The 17,145-nt window shown below is 40.2% G+C and overlaps 1 protein-coding gene across 2 annotated transcripts in view; it reads right to left on the bottom strand.

Annotated features, from left to right (window-relative positions):
* LOC140518530 (proton-coupled amino acid transporter 1-like) overlaps positions 1-17,145 on the bottom strand; it is a 65,373-nt gene that overhangs the window by 40,566 nt on the left and 7,662 nt on the right. For both annotated transcript variants that reach the window (XM_072630771.1, XM_072630772.1), the window contains exons 2-7: positions 12,295-12,442; positions 5,873-5,963; positions 4,304-4,392; positions 3,428-3,523; positions 2,171-2,255; positions 1,455-1,673 (exon numbers count right to left, since the gene is read on the bottom strand). In XM_072630771.1, the coding sequence (XP_072486872.1) occupies positions 1,455-1,673; positions 2,171-2,255; positions 3,428-3,523; positions 4,304-4,392; positions 5,873-5,963; positions 12,295-12,437 (723 nt within the window). In that variant the 5' untranslated portion in view covers positions 12,438-12,442. The remainder of the gene's footprint in view (positions 1-1,454; positions 1,674-2,170; positions 2,256-3,427; positions 3,524-4,303; positions 4,393-5,872; positions 5,964-12,294; positions 12,443-17,145) is intronic.

The following is a 17,145-nucleotide window of genomic DNA, read 5'->3' as shown; positions in this document are numbered from 1 at the left end:
TGGAGGAAGGCAGTAATTTCAATAGAATCAAGGAAGGGGAGAATGGGGGAGCCTAGAAGGAAGAGCAGCTCCACCTTCACCATGCTGAGAGTAAGGTAGAGAGAGGACAGCTTCCCAGACACAGTGAGTCAGGGATGTGGGATTGGAGTTTTGGAGAGAGACTCAAGTCAACATCTGGATGTGGGAATCATCTGCATGCAGAAGATAACTGAATTTATGACAAGCAGATCAGCAAAGCAGAGATTATCATGAGGTAAGGGCATAGCCTCGGACAACACATCTATTATCTGGGAGCTGGAGATGATGATGTTTCAGCAACGAAGACTGAGAAAAAGTGGTCAGATAGATATGAAGAAAACCAGGGCAGGGCAGTGACACAGAAGCCACTACAGGAGAATATAGTCATCCCTTCTACATTGTGACTTTCCCCATCAAGGGTCTGATATAATAGAGGTTGGCATAAGAAATTAAATGGGAATTTTTGAGTAGTTGTGCAGATGCTGCAGATGACATGTGAAGGTCAGCAGATGACACAGAAAAAGTTTAGAAACTTAGAAATGCATAAAATATATGTATAGCATTGTATAATATCAACATATTTCTATCTTGTAGTGCCATAATAATTCAGACTTCTCTGGTATGAAGGGAGGGCCAAAAACTTTTGCACAGATTTTCCAGATTGCGAGGGTACTGTGCCCCGAGCCCCCAGGATACAGAAGGGATAATCGTATATCCAAAAGGAAGGACTATCATCACAATTAATACTTCTATAGCATGTACAATACAACAACCCTGCAGTATAAATCTCCCTGGCCCCATTTTACAAATGAAGAAGCTTAGATCAAACATATCAGGTTGACTTTCCCAAGGTTACACAGCTAGTAAGTATCTGAGGTGGATTTCAAATCCATGTTCTGCTGCTCTTTCCATTATATCATGTGGCATCTTTTGTCTACCAGGAGTACTTGGTTCATTCTGGGTCTGAATTTTGTACAGTATAGACATGGAACGTGTGAAAATATAGAGGTAGAAGACAACTCCCTCTTCCTTTCCCTACCAGTGTTACTGGGTAGCTGAGCTATCAGTCACCATCGAGTCAATCACCACAGCACACTAACCAATTAAAAGTGGTAATTATTACAGCTGGCACTAACTGGTATGATACTGGCAGCTCAATCAACCTGAAATAGGGTATGCAGGCAGCCATCCTCTTCCTCTCATTCCTCACCCTTTGATTGAACACAGGAAAGTCCCAAGCAGCCATCTGAGGAAGTGTGTACTATTGCTCCAAAAATGCTGGTGACCCTAAATCATGAGACAGCAGCTTTGTGTCTCTTTCACAACACAGCATTAAACAAATGGGAGGCTAAGAGGGACAAATGGAGAGGACTATTATCTATATCTAGATGTCAAACATCTAAGAGAGTGGCCACAGGCCTGATCGGGACACATACCTGGACAATGTGCTGGTAGATCATGATGAGGCTGACCATCATGCTGATGTTGGCCAGCATTGAGAGGATGGACAGGGCTCTGAGGTTTCGGACAAACACCAGCAGCACCAGGAAAGGCAGGAAGGTGAGCATGTAGAGTCGTGAGTCCATGGTGGGTGTCAGCACCACTGTCTCATTGCTCTGACAGTTGTTGGTTGTCATATTGGCTGCCTCCACCACCTGAAGTACAGGAGAAAAACATTGGAAAATTCTTCAAAAATTCCTCAAGTAGCATTCAGTTAGAAGAACTTCCCAAAAAAGGGTTGTGAGCTTGCAAAATAAAGCAATGAAAGAATACGTGGGATTTCTAGGAGCTAGTAACCTCCTTTAAGGAAGGGATGATATTTTATCTGTCACTGCATTTCTTCCAACCTAGCAGAGGGCCTTGTATACAACAGGCAAATAATAAGCGCCCACTGAACTGTTTGAAGAGCTTTGGGATAATAAAGACACCCTCTGCTTGGGCATGGGCCTGAGAGTTTTTCCTGAAGATCAGAGAAGTGACTAGACCTGAAGCAGTTCTTTTTGGCCCTAACATTTTAGAATCCCAGTTTTCTCTCTAGATGTCTAAAGGACGCTGGCCCCAAACAGAAGATGGCTATGTAAAAGGCTTAGCGTTTAGTCTTCTCACTAGGAGTCCAAGTACAGAAGGTCCCCTTAGTTCTCCTTCCCCCTACCTGTTTAAAGTTGTCAGCCAGAAATACAAAATACACACAGCAAAAGCCCAGCTGGGTGACAATCAGGAAGAAGCTTACAATACGTCTACAGATGGGAGAGAAGAAGAAGATAAATCATTTTTTTTAAATGAAGCATTTCAAAGGGAGAAAAAAAACTTGCCAACTTAAACCTTTTACTTATAAAACAATGTCAAATCAATGTCAATAAGCATTTATTAAGCCCTTAATATGTGTTAAACACTAGGGATACAGAGAAAGGCAAAAACAGTCCCTGTCCTCACATTCTAATGGGGGAGACAGGCAGACGACTATTTACGTACAAGATATATACAAGGTAAACTGGAGGTGATCTCATAGGGAAGGCACCAGCATGGAGAGAAACTGGGAAAGATTTTGTGTAGAAGGTGGGATTTTAGCTGGGACTTTAAGGAATTTCTAGGACAGACAGTAAAAAATACATGGAGCTGGGAGATGAAGTATCTCATCAGGAACAATAAGAGGCCAGTCTGATTGGCCTGCGGAGTACATGGAGGTGAGGAGGGAGAAAGGACTGGAAAGGTAAGGAGGGGCTGACTAATGGAGGGTTTTAGAAACCAGAAAATTTCATATTTGATCCTGGAAGTAATAGGGAACCACTGGAAATATTGAGCAAAGGATGAATGACACAAGTAGTTGTGCTACAGAAAGATTCTAAACATCAAATCATACTTCTTTCACAGATTACACAACATTTATAAACTCTCACCTTGTTCATTTTAAACTCCTATTGTTTTTCTAGTTAAAAACAACAAACTTTTTAAAAACTAAAGGAGAGTTACGAGTAGGGTAGTAGATACAGAAATGCGGGAAAAATCTACCCATATCTAGAGTTAAAATTGGGTAAGTAGTAGCAGTGAGAAATTATTGGGGGTGGAGGAGGGAGGTGAAAAATATTTTTTTTACTTTAGATTATATACCGTCTCCCCCTTCAAGATAAAACCCAAACACAACACAAACCCTTTCTTGATCCTCTAACTGCTAATATTCTCCCTCCTAAACTATCTTGTATTTGACTATTTTGTATATGAAATGAAATTAAAATGAAAGATTTTTAGAAGTAAGAAGCGTCTCATGCTTTTTATTGTCTCCCAGAGTGTAACACCTGGCACACAGTAGGCAATTAATAAAAGCATTAGAATAGAGTAGTGTCACAGAATCCTCACGCATATATACATACTCAAAAGACGTATTTCATGTCAACAAGCAGCTATTAATTACCTTCCCCATAGGGAATGAGTCCGAAGCCAAGAGCTGGGACTAGCTTCCAACCCATACATCACCGTATCTCCATAGTCCACAAAGGGTTTGTGTAGCCTGTGTAGGAGGAAAAAATCCAAGCTAAGAATTGGCTTAGCCCAATTACAGGAACCTGTAAAATCAAGAGAAGGAGAATAGCACTGGCAAAGCAGACCTGGCAACCTCTGGCACTGGATGGCTCCTTATGTGTACCAGGGTATCAGACTCTTAAAACCTGGACCAGCTGCAATGTGACAGTAACAGTGACCCAGACACCTCTTGAAAAGCATCTTATCTTGGGGGATGGGGAGGTTAGGATTCTAAGCACCACTCTGAGGCTGTCAAAGTTCATCCTTCCTGTCCTCTCCCCTAAACAAACTGGGAAACATTCTTAGAAGCCCATTTACTTAAGGTCAAAAAGGATCAAGTCGGCAAGAATGCCTGGAGAAGAACACACAAAAGGAACAGTACAATCGCTATTCTCTGCCAGTAATTGTTAGTAATACAGAAAATCACAATGGCCCCCTAACTGCACTGCCCTCTACTCTCTATCAGGTATAGCTGTATACAGCTTCAGTGTATACACAACCCATATTTAGAACATGATCTCGACCCAGTGTCTTAATTGAAAGGTCCCCAAACAGACTATGAAACACTCAGAAAGGGAAGGCTATGAGTCCTAACAAATTCATGTAGTGCTACAACAGTTATACTCAAAGAGAGAATTGATATAAGCTACATAAGCAGTGAGTAGGAGTTAGAGAAGAGATCATTTTAATGAGCTCAGTGGGACTAAGGTTGGTCATTAAACCCCAAAGGATAAATGTTTATCCAAGAACAGAGACAAATATGTCTTACCTCTGGCAGATGTGATGAGCACACTTCACCAGGATGCCCATACAGTGCACCGCCACAATGCCCATGACCAAGAGACTGAGAGGACCCATCTGGAGAAAGATAACAGGTAAGAAGAAAAGGGCAAAAACAACTTTAAAAAGTTAGTCATATAACTGACTGAAATGTCACTCAGGCCCCCACTACTTTGCAGAGATTGGGGAACGTTGCATGGAACTTCAGGGTGGCTTTTTTTTTTTTTGATGCTACTTGATTTTGTTGAATTTCTTCTTCCTCTTTTTCCTTTTTTCTTGTTTTAAAAAATCTTTGTTACAAGGGATGGTTCTCTGGGAAAGAGGAGGGACACAAGGGAAAATCTAGACAATGTAAAAGTAAAAGTTACTAATAAAATCTATTTTTTAAAAGATGTAATTAATGGCAATTCCAAGTAGAAAGTTTTTAGGCAGCCCTGGAGAGTAGAACATGATAAAGATTCAATCTACAATATGGAAACTGGCCTGAACTTTAGCGCTCTTTTGAGAATATCTAATCTTTTAAAGAAAAAGAAAATCTAAGACAGCAGTGTCGAGTGATAACAGGGAAAGTTAGATAAGTAAGGATGTCTGATGACTCTGGAGCTGAAATAGAAAGGGAGGTTTTACGGGTCAGCTTAAGAGCAATCACCAGACAAACTCAGTTTCTGGGACATCCTAAAGTCTAAAGGAAATTAGGATATCTCTGAACAAAGATCTACTCGGAAAACATCTTAAAAAACTATAAGAATCAATCATTTGGGAAATGGAGTGGGACAGAGGAGATGAGAAGTAAGCCAACAGCCTTCCTAGAAAATATACCAAACACTGATAAAAAAGAATATTTTCAGTATATACTGTGCCTCCTACCCAGCAGCCATATGTGCAATTTGTTTTCTAGCAAGGCAGATGGTCATTCTAATCAATCAAAAAACAAAAACCCTTTCAAATGAAAAATATTATGAAAGCACAAGAGAAGTAAGATGGTACAGCAACTAGAAGGCTACACTTGCAGTCATAAAGACCTGGGTTCAAGTCATGAAGTTGATACATGCTGTGCAACCAAGAGGATAAATCACTTAACTTCTCAGTACTTTAGGTTAGTCTCTTAAGATTTAACATGAGTTACCATAAGCATCTGTGAATGAGTTTTTTATATTTGTTATTCATTCACTTCTGATTCTTTGTGACCCTACCTGGGGTTTTCTTGGCAAAGATACTGGACTGATTTGCCATTTCCTCCTCTAGTTCATTTTACAATGAGGAAACTGAGGCAAATAGGGTTAAGTGACTTGCCCAGGGTCACGCAGTTAGTAAGTATCTGAGTATTGAACTTGGTAAAATGAATTTTCCTGACTACAGGCTGGCACTCTATCCCCTGTGCCACCTAGCTGCCCTACATTTCCACCTAAGGAGTTCCTATCTCTAAAATTCCTTATACTAATGAAATGACAGCTCCAAACAAAACAAAAAAAAAGGCATAAAAACAATCAACATCTATCTATTCTCCTGGAGTGTTGTGGAAGTCCTCCCTCCCTCCCCCAGAATAGATTCACCTTACCAAGATTCCTGCATTCTTCACTGCCAGGGGCAGCCCTAGGAGACCTGTGCCAATATTCCCTTTCAATAAGTGGATCAAGGTTTGGAACCATCTGTAGTGATGAAGGAAGACAATGGAGGGTTAGAGTGGAGAGATGGGTACCCCATGCTCAACTCCCTGGTGGCAGCTCTAATACCTGGTAGACAAAACCAAAGCAGGAGGTTAAGGTGTCCTTTAAGGTGCTGTCTCAGCATCACTGTCCTCTCTTATTCTGTGTTAATGCATATTCTGTGTTAACAACTAAGTTGTGTGTTGTAGAGGCCTATCAACACAGTACCAATCATCCAATACAAGCACCTGAAACCTAACTGGAAGGACAGTCCTAAGAATGAAAGATGAACAGAGAATATCTTCAAACAAAAAAGAAAATGCCCATAAAACTAATAAGGAATGCTTCTTGAATAATAAAGAATAACAGCAGGATCTACTACAGTAGAAAAACTTCCTACAGGTAAAATGGGAATAATACATGCATGATCTCGAAGGCTGTCATGAACAAAGGACTTTATAAGCTCTCTTACCTCTCTTACTATGCACTCAAAACCCCTCAGCATCTTCATCCATCCTTTCCTCCAGTATCCAAGGAACAGGCCCTTTTCCTTGTCTACTCTCCAGCATAGGTCCCCAACACTGCTCCCTTTCTCTCACTGTTAAGTTTCCCTTCTCTCTACCTCCTTCCCAGCTGTCTGTACAAACATGAAAAACCTGCTCCTGCCTCTGCTATCCCCCAAATAACCTCTCCTTTAGCCTCTCCTGCCATACTCGGACAACTGTGTATCCTCACTCTCCATGCTTCTCTTAACCCACATCTTGAACTGGAACCTTTCTCCAAGGTCACCAAAGATCTCTTCTCACTGATCTGAGAGTTTATTCTCAGGATTCCTGACCTCTGGGTTTTGTCCAGTACTACTAATAACCCATCTTCCTTGACATCCTCTTCTACCTTAGGCTTCCACGCTGCTTCTGGCTTCCCTCTTCCCTCTGTGTGCTGGCTCTGCATCTGCCTCCCACACCTCAGCATTAGTGACAGATGCCAGAGCTCTTCCTTAGGTTCTCTCTTCCTTCTTCTCACAAGTTAAAGTAAATTCTCTACATCTGCAGAAATCACCTACAGATGATTCCCAAATTACATATCTAACCAGTCAGATCTAACTACTTGCTAAATTCTTCCACCTATGTATCTTGCAGGCCCCAAATAGAAATCATGTTACTGTCTTAACTTAACCCTCCCTCTAACATCCCTATGTCTGTTGAGGGCACCAATATACTCCCAGATGACTAGGTTCTTAACTTCAAAGTCATCTCTGGCTCTTTCCTCTTCCTCACATATCTAGTCACAGTTTCTAAGCCTTGCTAATTCTACCCATTCAACATCTCTGGCAACCATCCCTTTTCCTCCATTCACACAGCTACCACTGTGATGCGTAGGTACCTCTCACTTGAAGTACTGTAACAATAGCCTAATTAGTCTTGCTGCAGCCCCTACCCCCAATTGTTATCATTTTTCTCCCTTGCCCCCTGAAATTACTTTGTAAATATTTTGCATCAATCAATCAATAAACATTTATTAAGTACTTACAAGTTAACATGTGCCAGGCACTGTGTTAGGGACCAAGGATACAAAGATAAAAGTGAAAACAGGCCCTGCCCTCAAGGAGTTCACAGACTAGTTGGGATTACCTATACAGAGACTGACGCAAGGCACTGGGGGAGAGGAGATTAGCAGCCACCAGGAGTGGGGAATCAGGAGAAGGCTCATGTAGAAAGCGCTTGAGTTGAGCTTTGAAGTAAACCAAGGATTCTGAGAGACAAAACTGAGGCAGAAGTGCAGGGTACAGTCACCGTAAAGTTAGTCAATCAACAAGCACTTATTAAGCACTGTACAGTAAGCTTTGTCCTAGGATACAAAGAAAGACAAAAACACAGGCTCTGCATTCAAAGAACTCACGTTCTGATGGGGACAAACATGAAAATAATTAGCTACACAGAATGCCTTGTGAGGAACATCAAGAAGACAAGTTCGACTAAACTACAATGTGCATGGGGAAGGGAAAGGGGGGGTGGGGGGTGGCGAGGAGGGTGCAACGTGCCATAAGACTAAAAAGGTAGTTGAGGCTCATTTACAAGTACAAATAGAGAAGCTGTTATTTAATTGTTAAGAGTTAACAAACACCCACCCAAGCTAGAGTAGGGGATAGGGAAGACCAAAAGAATACCATGTGGCACTGTTCCCTCCCCAAGCCCAACCCCCAAACCTTTCTACTTAAAGGAAACAGCAAGGAAGGAATAGTTCTCACTGGTACCACTGTTGCTCTAAGCAAAACTGCCTCCAAGTTTTAATTTGTAAATGTATAGTGGACAGCTGTACAGAGAGGGATAACAACCAGACGGTCCAAGAGCTGCACTGCTATCTAGAAGACAGAAAAAGAACCATACATTCCCAGGTGCCTTCTTTTGGCCCTATCAGGTCTGACCATGTCATTATCCTACTCAATCAAATCCAGAAGCTCCCTATTCCCTTTAAGATAAAATATAAACTCCCCTGGCTATAAAAACCCTTCACAACAAGACTCTAATCTTTCTAGTCCTAATGGACACGGCTCACCCTATGGCACAATGCTGTGTGCTGAGGCAAACTGGCATCTCTCTGCTTCTCATCCAAGCCACCATCTCCTGTTCCTGCACCTTTTCACTGGCTGTCTGCCCTGTGGAAAATGCCCTCCCATCTCCCCTCTGCCTCCTGACTTCTCTGCCTACCTTCAGGCCTTGACTCAAGTGTCATTTTCTCAGCCCTCCTCTCCCAGCCCTCCCACTACTAGTTCATGGTACAAGGTGTTTCCTTCCTGCAAGTGCCCTATGTAAGTACAATTCTGTACAGGTCCAGTTCAATTTTTTAAAAAGTACCCAGAGCTTCACAGGATCAGTAGGCTTGGAAAGAACAAAATCTAAGAAGCAAATCAGATTCTCAGGGGCAGAGTTCCAAAGCTGACTTTATCACTAACACAACCTTCCCACACCACAATTATGCCAAGTGTAAAACAAAGAATAACACAAATATACCACACAGGGCTCCTAATAAAGAGAAGAAAGATAATCCAAAGCTGGCTTAGAAAATCCACAACCAGGAACAAAAGTCTCTGCGGGGGGAGCGGGGCCAAGATGGCAGAGTAGAAAGACACACATACTATAGCTCTTGCCTCAGCCCATAAAATACCTGTAAAGAATGACTCTCCTTATCTTGGGGAAAAAAAAAGAAAAAATAATAATTCCTGGTACTTCCCAAGCATCTTATCTTTAAATAACAGGGATTTATTTTGCTTCGGTTCAAACTGCTCTGTCCCCAGAGCAATCCATGTTTGGTGACTTCGTCTAAAAAGACCTGAACAATTCTATTCTCCTCTCTTTGTGTATGTTCATGTGTTTCCTGTGGCTTTTATTTTAAAAAAGAGGGAAATTTCAAATATTGTGAATATTTTGAATAGTATCCATTAAAAGCAAAAAAAAAAAAAGAATGACAACAAATTCTAGAGCAGCAGAAGCCACAGAATGATAGAGTGGAGAAGATTCTCAGCCCAGGGTGACCTGGAAGACCCACGGAAAAGGTCTGTTGCACTGGATGCAACGTGGAGTGCAGCCCAGCCTTGGCCACAACACCAGGAAGAGCAGGATCAGAGCAGAATCCCCAGCAGCAGTTCTCAGATCCCTCAACCCACAGACAACAAAGACACTTCAAAGGTCAGTGAGAGGGTTTTTTCACCTCTGTGACAAGGGAGCAGCGTCCTCCCCCAGCCCTAGCCCTAGGCAGCAGCTGCAACAGCCAGCCTCCATTGTTGGAGACTCAGCTTAAAGGCCCTGGGGGAACTGAGCAGCTGATCTGAATCTCAGCCCCACCAGGGATTAAACTCCTCTCCCTTGATTGTGCCACCTTGGAGGAAGTGAGATCTTACAGGTCCCCAGAGTATACCCTACTCTTGATGAAGGACCCAAAAGTCAAGTAACTGGTTGGAAAAATGCCCCAAAAAGGGAAAAACATAAGACTACAGAAGGTTACTTTTCTGGTGAACAGGTATTTTCTCCCATCCTTTCAGATGAGGAAGAACAATGTTTACCACCAGAGGAAGACATACAAGTCAAGGCTTCTATATTCCAAACATCCAAAATAAATATTCAATTGGGCTCAGGCCATGGAAGAGCTCAAAAAGGATTTTGAAAATCAAGTAAGAGAGGTGGAAGAAAAATTGGGAAGAGAAATGAGAGCAATGAAAAAAATCATGAAAAGCAAGTCAACAGCTTGCTAGGAGACCCAAAAAAATGCTAAAGAAAATATCACCTTTAAAAAGGCTAACTCAATTGCCAAAAGAGGTCCAAAAAACCAATGAGGAGAAGAATGCTTTCAAAAGCAGAGTTAGCCAAATGGAAAAGGAGGTTCAAAAGCTCACTGAAGAAAACAGTTCTTTAAAAATTAGAATGGAATGAATAGAAGTTAATGACTTTATGAGAAACCAAGAAATTACAAAACAAAACCAAAAGCATGAAAAAATGGAAGATGTGAAATATCTCATTGGAAAAACTGACCTGGGAAATAGATCCAGGAGAGACAATTTAAAAATTATGGGACTACCTAAAAGACATGATCAAAAAAAGAGCCTACACATCATCTTTCATGAAATTATCAAGGAAAACTGCCCTGATATTCTAGAACCAGAGGACAAAATAAATAATGAAAGAATCAACCGATCACCTCCTGAAAGAGATACAAAAAGAGAAACTCCTAGGAACATTGTGGCCAAATTCCAGAGTTCCCAGGTCAAGGAGAAAATATTGCAAGCAGCTAGAAAGAAACAATTCAAGTATTATGGAAATACAATCAGGATAACACAGGATCTAGCAGCTTCTACACTACATGATCGAAGGGCTTGGAATATGATATTCCAGAAGTCAAAGGAACTAGGATTAAAACCAAGAATCACCAACTCAGCAAAACTGAGTATAATACTTCAGGGTAAAAAATGGTCATTCAATGAAATAAAGGACTTTCAAGCATTCTTGATGAAAAGATCAGAGCTGAAAAGAAAATTTGACTTTCAAACACAAGCATGAAAAGGTAAACAGGAAAGAGACATCACAAGGGACTTACTAAAGTTGAACTGCTTACATTCCTACATGGAAAGATAATATTTGTATCTCCTGAAACTTTTCTAAGTATCTGGGTAGTTGGAGGGATCACACACACACACACACACACACACACACACACACACACACACACACACACACAGGGTGAGTTGAGTAGAAAGGGATCATATCCAAAAAAATAAAATTATGGGGTGAGAGAGGAATATATTGGGAGGGGAAAGGGAGAAATGGAATGGGGCAAATTACCTCTTATAGAAGAGGCAAGAAAAAGTTTTTTCCAATGGAGGGGAAAGGGGGGAGGTGAGAGGGAAAAAGTTTATCTTACTCTCATCACATGTGGCTCAAGGAAGGAATAACATGCACACTGAATTTGGTATGAAAATCTATCTTACACTACAGGAAAGTAGGGGAGAATGGACAAGCAGAGGGGGGGTGGATGATGGAAGGGATGGCAAATGGGAGGAGGGAGCAATTAGAAGTGAACACTCTTGGGGAGGTACAAGGTCAAAGGAGAGAACAGAAGAAATAGGGGCAGGATGGGATAGAGAGAAATATAGTTAATCTTACACAACATGACTATTAGGGAAGCCATTTGCAACACTACACATATATAGCCTATATTGAAGTGCTTGCCTTCTCAGCGGGGATGGGTGGGGAGGGAGGAAGGGAGAGATGTGGGAACTCAAAGTTTTAGGAACAAACATTGAGAAATTGTTTTTGTGTACAACTGGGAAATAAGAAATGCAGATAATGCAGTACAGAAATTTATCTTGCCCTACAAGACAAGAGAGAAGATGGGGATAAGGGAAGGGAGGGGTGTTAGAAGGGAGGGTACACTGGTGGAACGGGCAATCAGAATGCAAGGTGTTTGGGGGTGGGGGAAGGGGAGAGATGGGGAGAAAATTTGGAACTCAAAATTTTGTGGAAATTAATGTTGAAAACTTAAAATAAATAAAATAAAATAAAAACAAAAAATAAAAAGTAAGATCTAATTTAGCATATTCAGCAATCTGTAGGCATTCTAGGAATAAGGATTCATTCTGTTCCCTCCCAGACTCACATAATTGATTCATAATACATAGCTGTTCAATATATCATGTGTTTCAATTGTACAAGCTATGAATATTATGCCAAGAAAATTGTACCATTGACATTAAAAAAATTTTTTTGTTTTGTATTTTTTTGTACTTTTATACAAACAAAACTAATGTAGCCAAAAAGAAAAAAAATGGAAGAATGCCACTTACGTTGTCCCATTGGTTTCCCCAAACCGTTGGTAGGAGCTTGAGCTGGAGAGGTCATCTAGTCCATTGGAAGGGGACTCAGTCGGGCTCACCTCTGTAGAACTGTAGTCATTGTAATTTTCATTCCGCAGTCGCTGAGTAGACATGGTGGCTAGTGGAAAAGGAGCAGGGTTAAGGTCTTTAGCAGTCTTGCCTCTTAACTCTAGTCCCTTGGTGGCTCTTGTGTAGGAGCAGCCATGGCTGCAGTTCCTAAGAGTGGCCACTATGTATAAGCACTTTTTTTAAAGTACAGTACTGTGGCCTGGCACAAAGTACACACAATTAGGCAAAGCTCACTACTTTTATACTGTGTTTCCCAACTTTTTCTTCTGAGAATATTCATAAATTTCTAAATTTACCACAAAACATCTAGAGGTGTGGAACCAGTTAAAAGTAAGAACAGGAATGTTGTCAGACAGAAAAAGAACTTTTCACTGAGCTATCAAACTCCCCCTATGTTTCCATTTTAAATAGGGGCAACCAGGGAGCCTAGCCCTCTGAGCCTGTAGAGCTTTCTGCTTACATTAACTCCAGCAATCTTAAGTACTGGCAGATGACTAATATGGAAATGTTTTGCATGACTTCATATAATCAATATTAAATTGCCTGCCTTACGGGGGGAGGGGGAGAATTTGGAACTCAAAATTTTAAAGAATGATTGCTAAAAAAATTTTTTACCTGTAACTGGAAAATATTTAATGAATTAAAAAAAAAACCTTTTAACAAGAAGAGATGGCAGAAACAGTAAGGAGTCCCAGAAGACTGGAATGGAGAGGCATTGCTGCTATTCTCTTTCATCCTTCCCCACTTTTTTTTTTTGAGCAGAGGTATTTGTAGAGATAAAGGGAAATTAGGGGAAAGGAAAAATAATGGTGTCTACTAGAATTAGGAAGGTAGAAGACAGGGGAAAAGATGTGATACCTACCTTAGTGATGTTACAAGGGGTGGGAGGAGGGGAAAGGAAGCAACTGGGCTTTATGGTCTCAGTGATCTAATGAAAAGACAGGGCTCACTGATGCCTAGGTTTTTATCCATGTACCTTCCACTCTCTCAACTGCATCCAACACCAACTGCTAAAGGGAAATGTCTATCATTCATTCAGGAAGCCACACCTGTAATATTATGTTTAATTCCATGGGCAGATTATTAGGAGGAACAAGCTGAGGTATGTTTGGAGGAAGATGACTATGATAGCGAAAGGAAATAAAAATCCATACCACATGAAAATTAGTTGAAAAGACTTATGAAGGTTTAGAAAATATTTAGGAAGGGAGTGAGTTTTTTCTTCATGTATCTGAATGGTTATTCTGTGTCTTTATGCTATTGAGATGTGGAGCTTATGAAACCTGAAGATAAGGTTTTATTAGAGGCTCCAGAAGAGATAACATGAGGTCATGCCAACCCACTGATGCCATCTGCAAGATAACAAGGTTCTAAAGGAGACAGAGATACATAAAAGATACCTATCAAGTAAGAGGCTGAATTTTTGATTGCACAGATGGATTGTATCAACATTTCACCAATTATAAGCATCCCCAAGCTTCTTCAGTTTGACAAACATTGACCTGGTTTCAAGGTTATGGAGGGCTTATTTACTGTTCCGTTTTCTTCCAAATTTAATATCCTGAACAAAGTCAACTATGATCATAAGTATAAAGAGGAACCCATCTATAAGTCATTGAAGACACACAGAAAAAAGAGGTATGAATACATACCCTTCCTTCATCCCCAGCAAGAGTCATAATGGCCAGTTTGAGAATAGTACATCTCGACAGGCCAAGATTCGAGCTTGCTTGGAGGCCTTACACTCATTAGCAATATTTTTTTCATGAAAGTTGTAGATATCCTATGGATAAAGCCATGGAAGACACTGCTACAAGAAGATCTATGGGACTTACAACCAAAATGGCTGCCTGAGAAGGTACACTGACCAGTTTCCAAATATCTTACTCTAGCAAAAAGCCAGAATTGGTGCTAGACCAAAAAATAATCAAGAAATCCACAGTAAGTACCTTCTTTCACCCCAGAACTGCACAAAAGAGTCAGCCAGAAGGCCAGGAGCAATAAGAAAGGGAATCTTCAACAAATGAAAACAAGCAACCAAAGACATGTAAGGAACATGTGTAGTCTGTAGGGCTCTGGGTCAACCACAACTGTGGACCCTCTGCCCCAAAAGAAAAAGTGACAAATCTTATCTAAGTAACAGATGCCCTGAAAACTAGTATAAATAAAACAGGTATTGATGACCACAATTAAACACTAAGTCTTCTACATAACTGTCATCCTTTTGGGGATGTATAAACAGAAAACGTGGATTCTAAATGTTGGAGCCACAAGGAATTGCCCCAAGTCCAGTCAATTCACTGATCTCCAGGAAAGGCAGCTTCAGGCTCATGCCAGGCAGAGTGTGCTTTTGTTATTTACAAAGTTCTCCAAATACTCCAGTTTAGTTTAGCGGATATTTATTAATTGCCTGTTATGTGCAAAGTTTTCTGCTAAGTTGGAAGACATGCAATGATTAGATAAAACATCACCCCTTCTTTCAAGAAAGCTATTATCTCCTAAATATTCCATAAATTCCCTCAATGCTTTGTTTTTCAGGTTCATAACCCAGAGTGGATGGGTTGTATACCTTGGGAAATCCAGGGGAGTAGAAGAAATCAGTGTGGCATGGCAGCACCCAGACCAGGATAGCACAAATGCCCTCAGGTTCTGATGTTATTAGTATTCTAACCAGAGACACCCTACAAGGCTCTCACATTGTAGCACTCTGACCCTCTAAAATACAAGAGGATATAACCCCCTTGGACAGGAATCCAAAAGCACAGAAGGATGCAGAGCCTGACCCTGGCTGAAAGCCCTAGCTTAGCAACTAAGGTTGGAGAAATGAAATTAACCAAAGAAGATGCCTATCAATGTACAAAAATTATTGCAGATCTAAAGATCCCCTAAGAAAAAGAGTTAAGTAACTCTATAACAACTGTAAGTACACATTCAAAGGAAAAAAATGAATTTTCCATGAGAACTACATGAAAACATAGAAGAAATTAAGCAAAAGATGAAAAATAAAGTAAAACTCTGAAGGAAAGAGTCAGAAAACTAAATAGCTGGGAGAAAATATAATGAACCCACAAACAAGAGATTCTCTAAAAACTAGAACAGACCAAACAAAAATCAATGATTCCATGAAACAGTGGAAAATGTTAGAACAAAAGAAAAAAAAATAAGAAAATGTAAGATATCAGCTATTTTTTAAAAAATCATACCTAAAAAACACATCAAGGAGAGAAAATATAAAAATCACTGGTCTCTCTGAACATGACCTTTTTTTGAAAGCCTGAATATTATGTTTCAAGAAATCATAAACGAAAAATGTCAAGATGTAGCAGAATCAGAGGAAGAGGCAAAGATAGAAAGAATCCACCAATCATCTGCTAAAAGAAATACCAAAAGGAAAAGTCCCAGCAATGCCACAGGCAACATTCAAAGCTCCTATATCAAAGAAAAAATACTGCAAAGATCCAGAGAAAAGGAGTTCAAATATCAAGGAACCATAGTTAGGATCACCAAAGTCCCAGTAGTTTCTACAATAAATGGAGGAAATGTCTTATAAAATTTTTGAAAATGTAAGAGCTATAATCTTACAACCAAGAGTAACTTAACCTGAAAAGCTGAGCATAATCCTACAGGAGAAAAAAATCATATACTTAATTGAATAGAAGTCTTTCAAACATCAGAGCTGAGTAGGAATTCTGAAATGCAAATACAAGAATCAAGAGAAATCTAGGAAATGAAATTTATTTGAGCAATTGGAAGGGGCTGTATGATGATGTGGTGCTAACATCCTAATAAGGGAGAAGAAACAATTGTTCCACAGAGGATTTGGGCATGGACTGGCTCTGTTCTATGGGTTTGAAGAGAAGAAAGAGAAGGAAAGATAAAAGGAGGAATCCACCCATGTAAAAAAAGGGGAAGAAAGATGAAGGATGAAGGAAGGAGGAAGAACAGGTTACTTCCACAGTAGTGTGGCAAGAGAATATACAAATATGGCGTAAAGGGGGAAGAAAGCATCAGATAAACCTTATTCTTGTCTGAAATGGACAAAGAACAGAAGAATACACATAGCTTTTACTGAAATACATTTTTATATATTTATAGGAATATATAAAACTCAAAAGGGAAACAAATGAGGAAGGAGAATGGGGGTGTGAGGGAAGGGATAGTGTTAAGTGGAAGGATAATATCCGGGGCGGAATAGTGGCAAGAAATACAAATTTCCTAATTCTAGGAGGGGGAATGGAGGAGGAAAAAGGGGGAAGGAAAGGGAAGGGGATAAAAGGAAGGGAAGATATGAATTTGAGGGAGTAGCCATCAATTTATGAATGAATGAACAAACTGTAATATATTAACACAATTAACAGACTATTACTGCCCCATAAGAGATGATGAGGCAATTTCAGAATGAACTAATGGAGGATAAAGTGAGCAAAACTGGGAGAACAATTTATACAGGGACAACGCTCTAAAGAAAAGCAATTTTAAAAGACTTAAGAATGCAGATCAGCATAGTAACTTACCATGTATACACTCTGTAGAGTGTACCTATGTTATTCATACATTATTCACTTCCTGACAGGGATGGATTCAAGGTACAAAAACAAACATACAAAGAGACATATGGCTACTGTGTGGACTCATTTTGCTTGATTATGCTCATTTTATTATAAGGTTTCTTCCCCCCCCTCCCCATCTTCATTTCTCTCATTTTTTTTAAGAGTGAGGGACTGGTAGAGGGGGAAAGCAATAATGATGCTC

The sequence above is a fragment of the Notamacropus eugenii genome, chromosome 1, assembly GCF_028372415.1.
Source record: "Notamacropus eugenii isolate mMacEug1 chromosome 1, mMacEug1.pri_v2, whole genome shotgun sequence".
In the NCBI taxonomy this organism is placed as follows: domain Eukaryota; kingdom Metazoa; phylum Chordata; class Mammalia; order Diprotodontia; family Macropodidae; genus Notamacropus; species Notamacropus eugenii.
The sequence above is the reverse complement of the archived record's forward strand: the minus strand, read 5'-3'. Positions and strand labels throughout refer to the sequence as shown.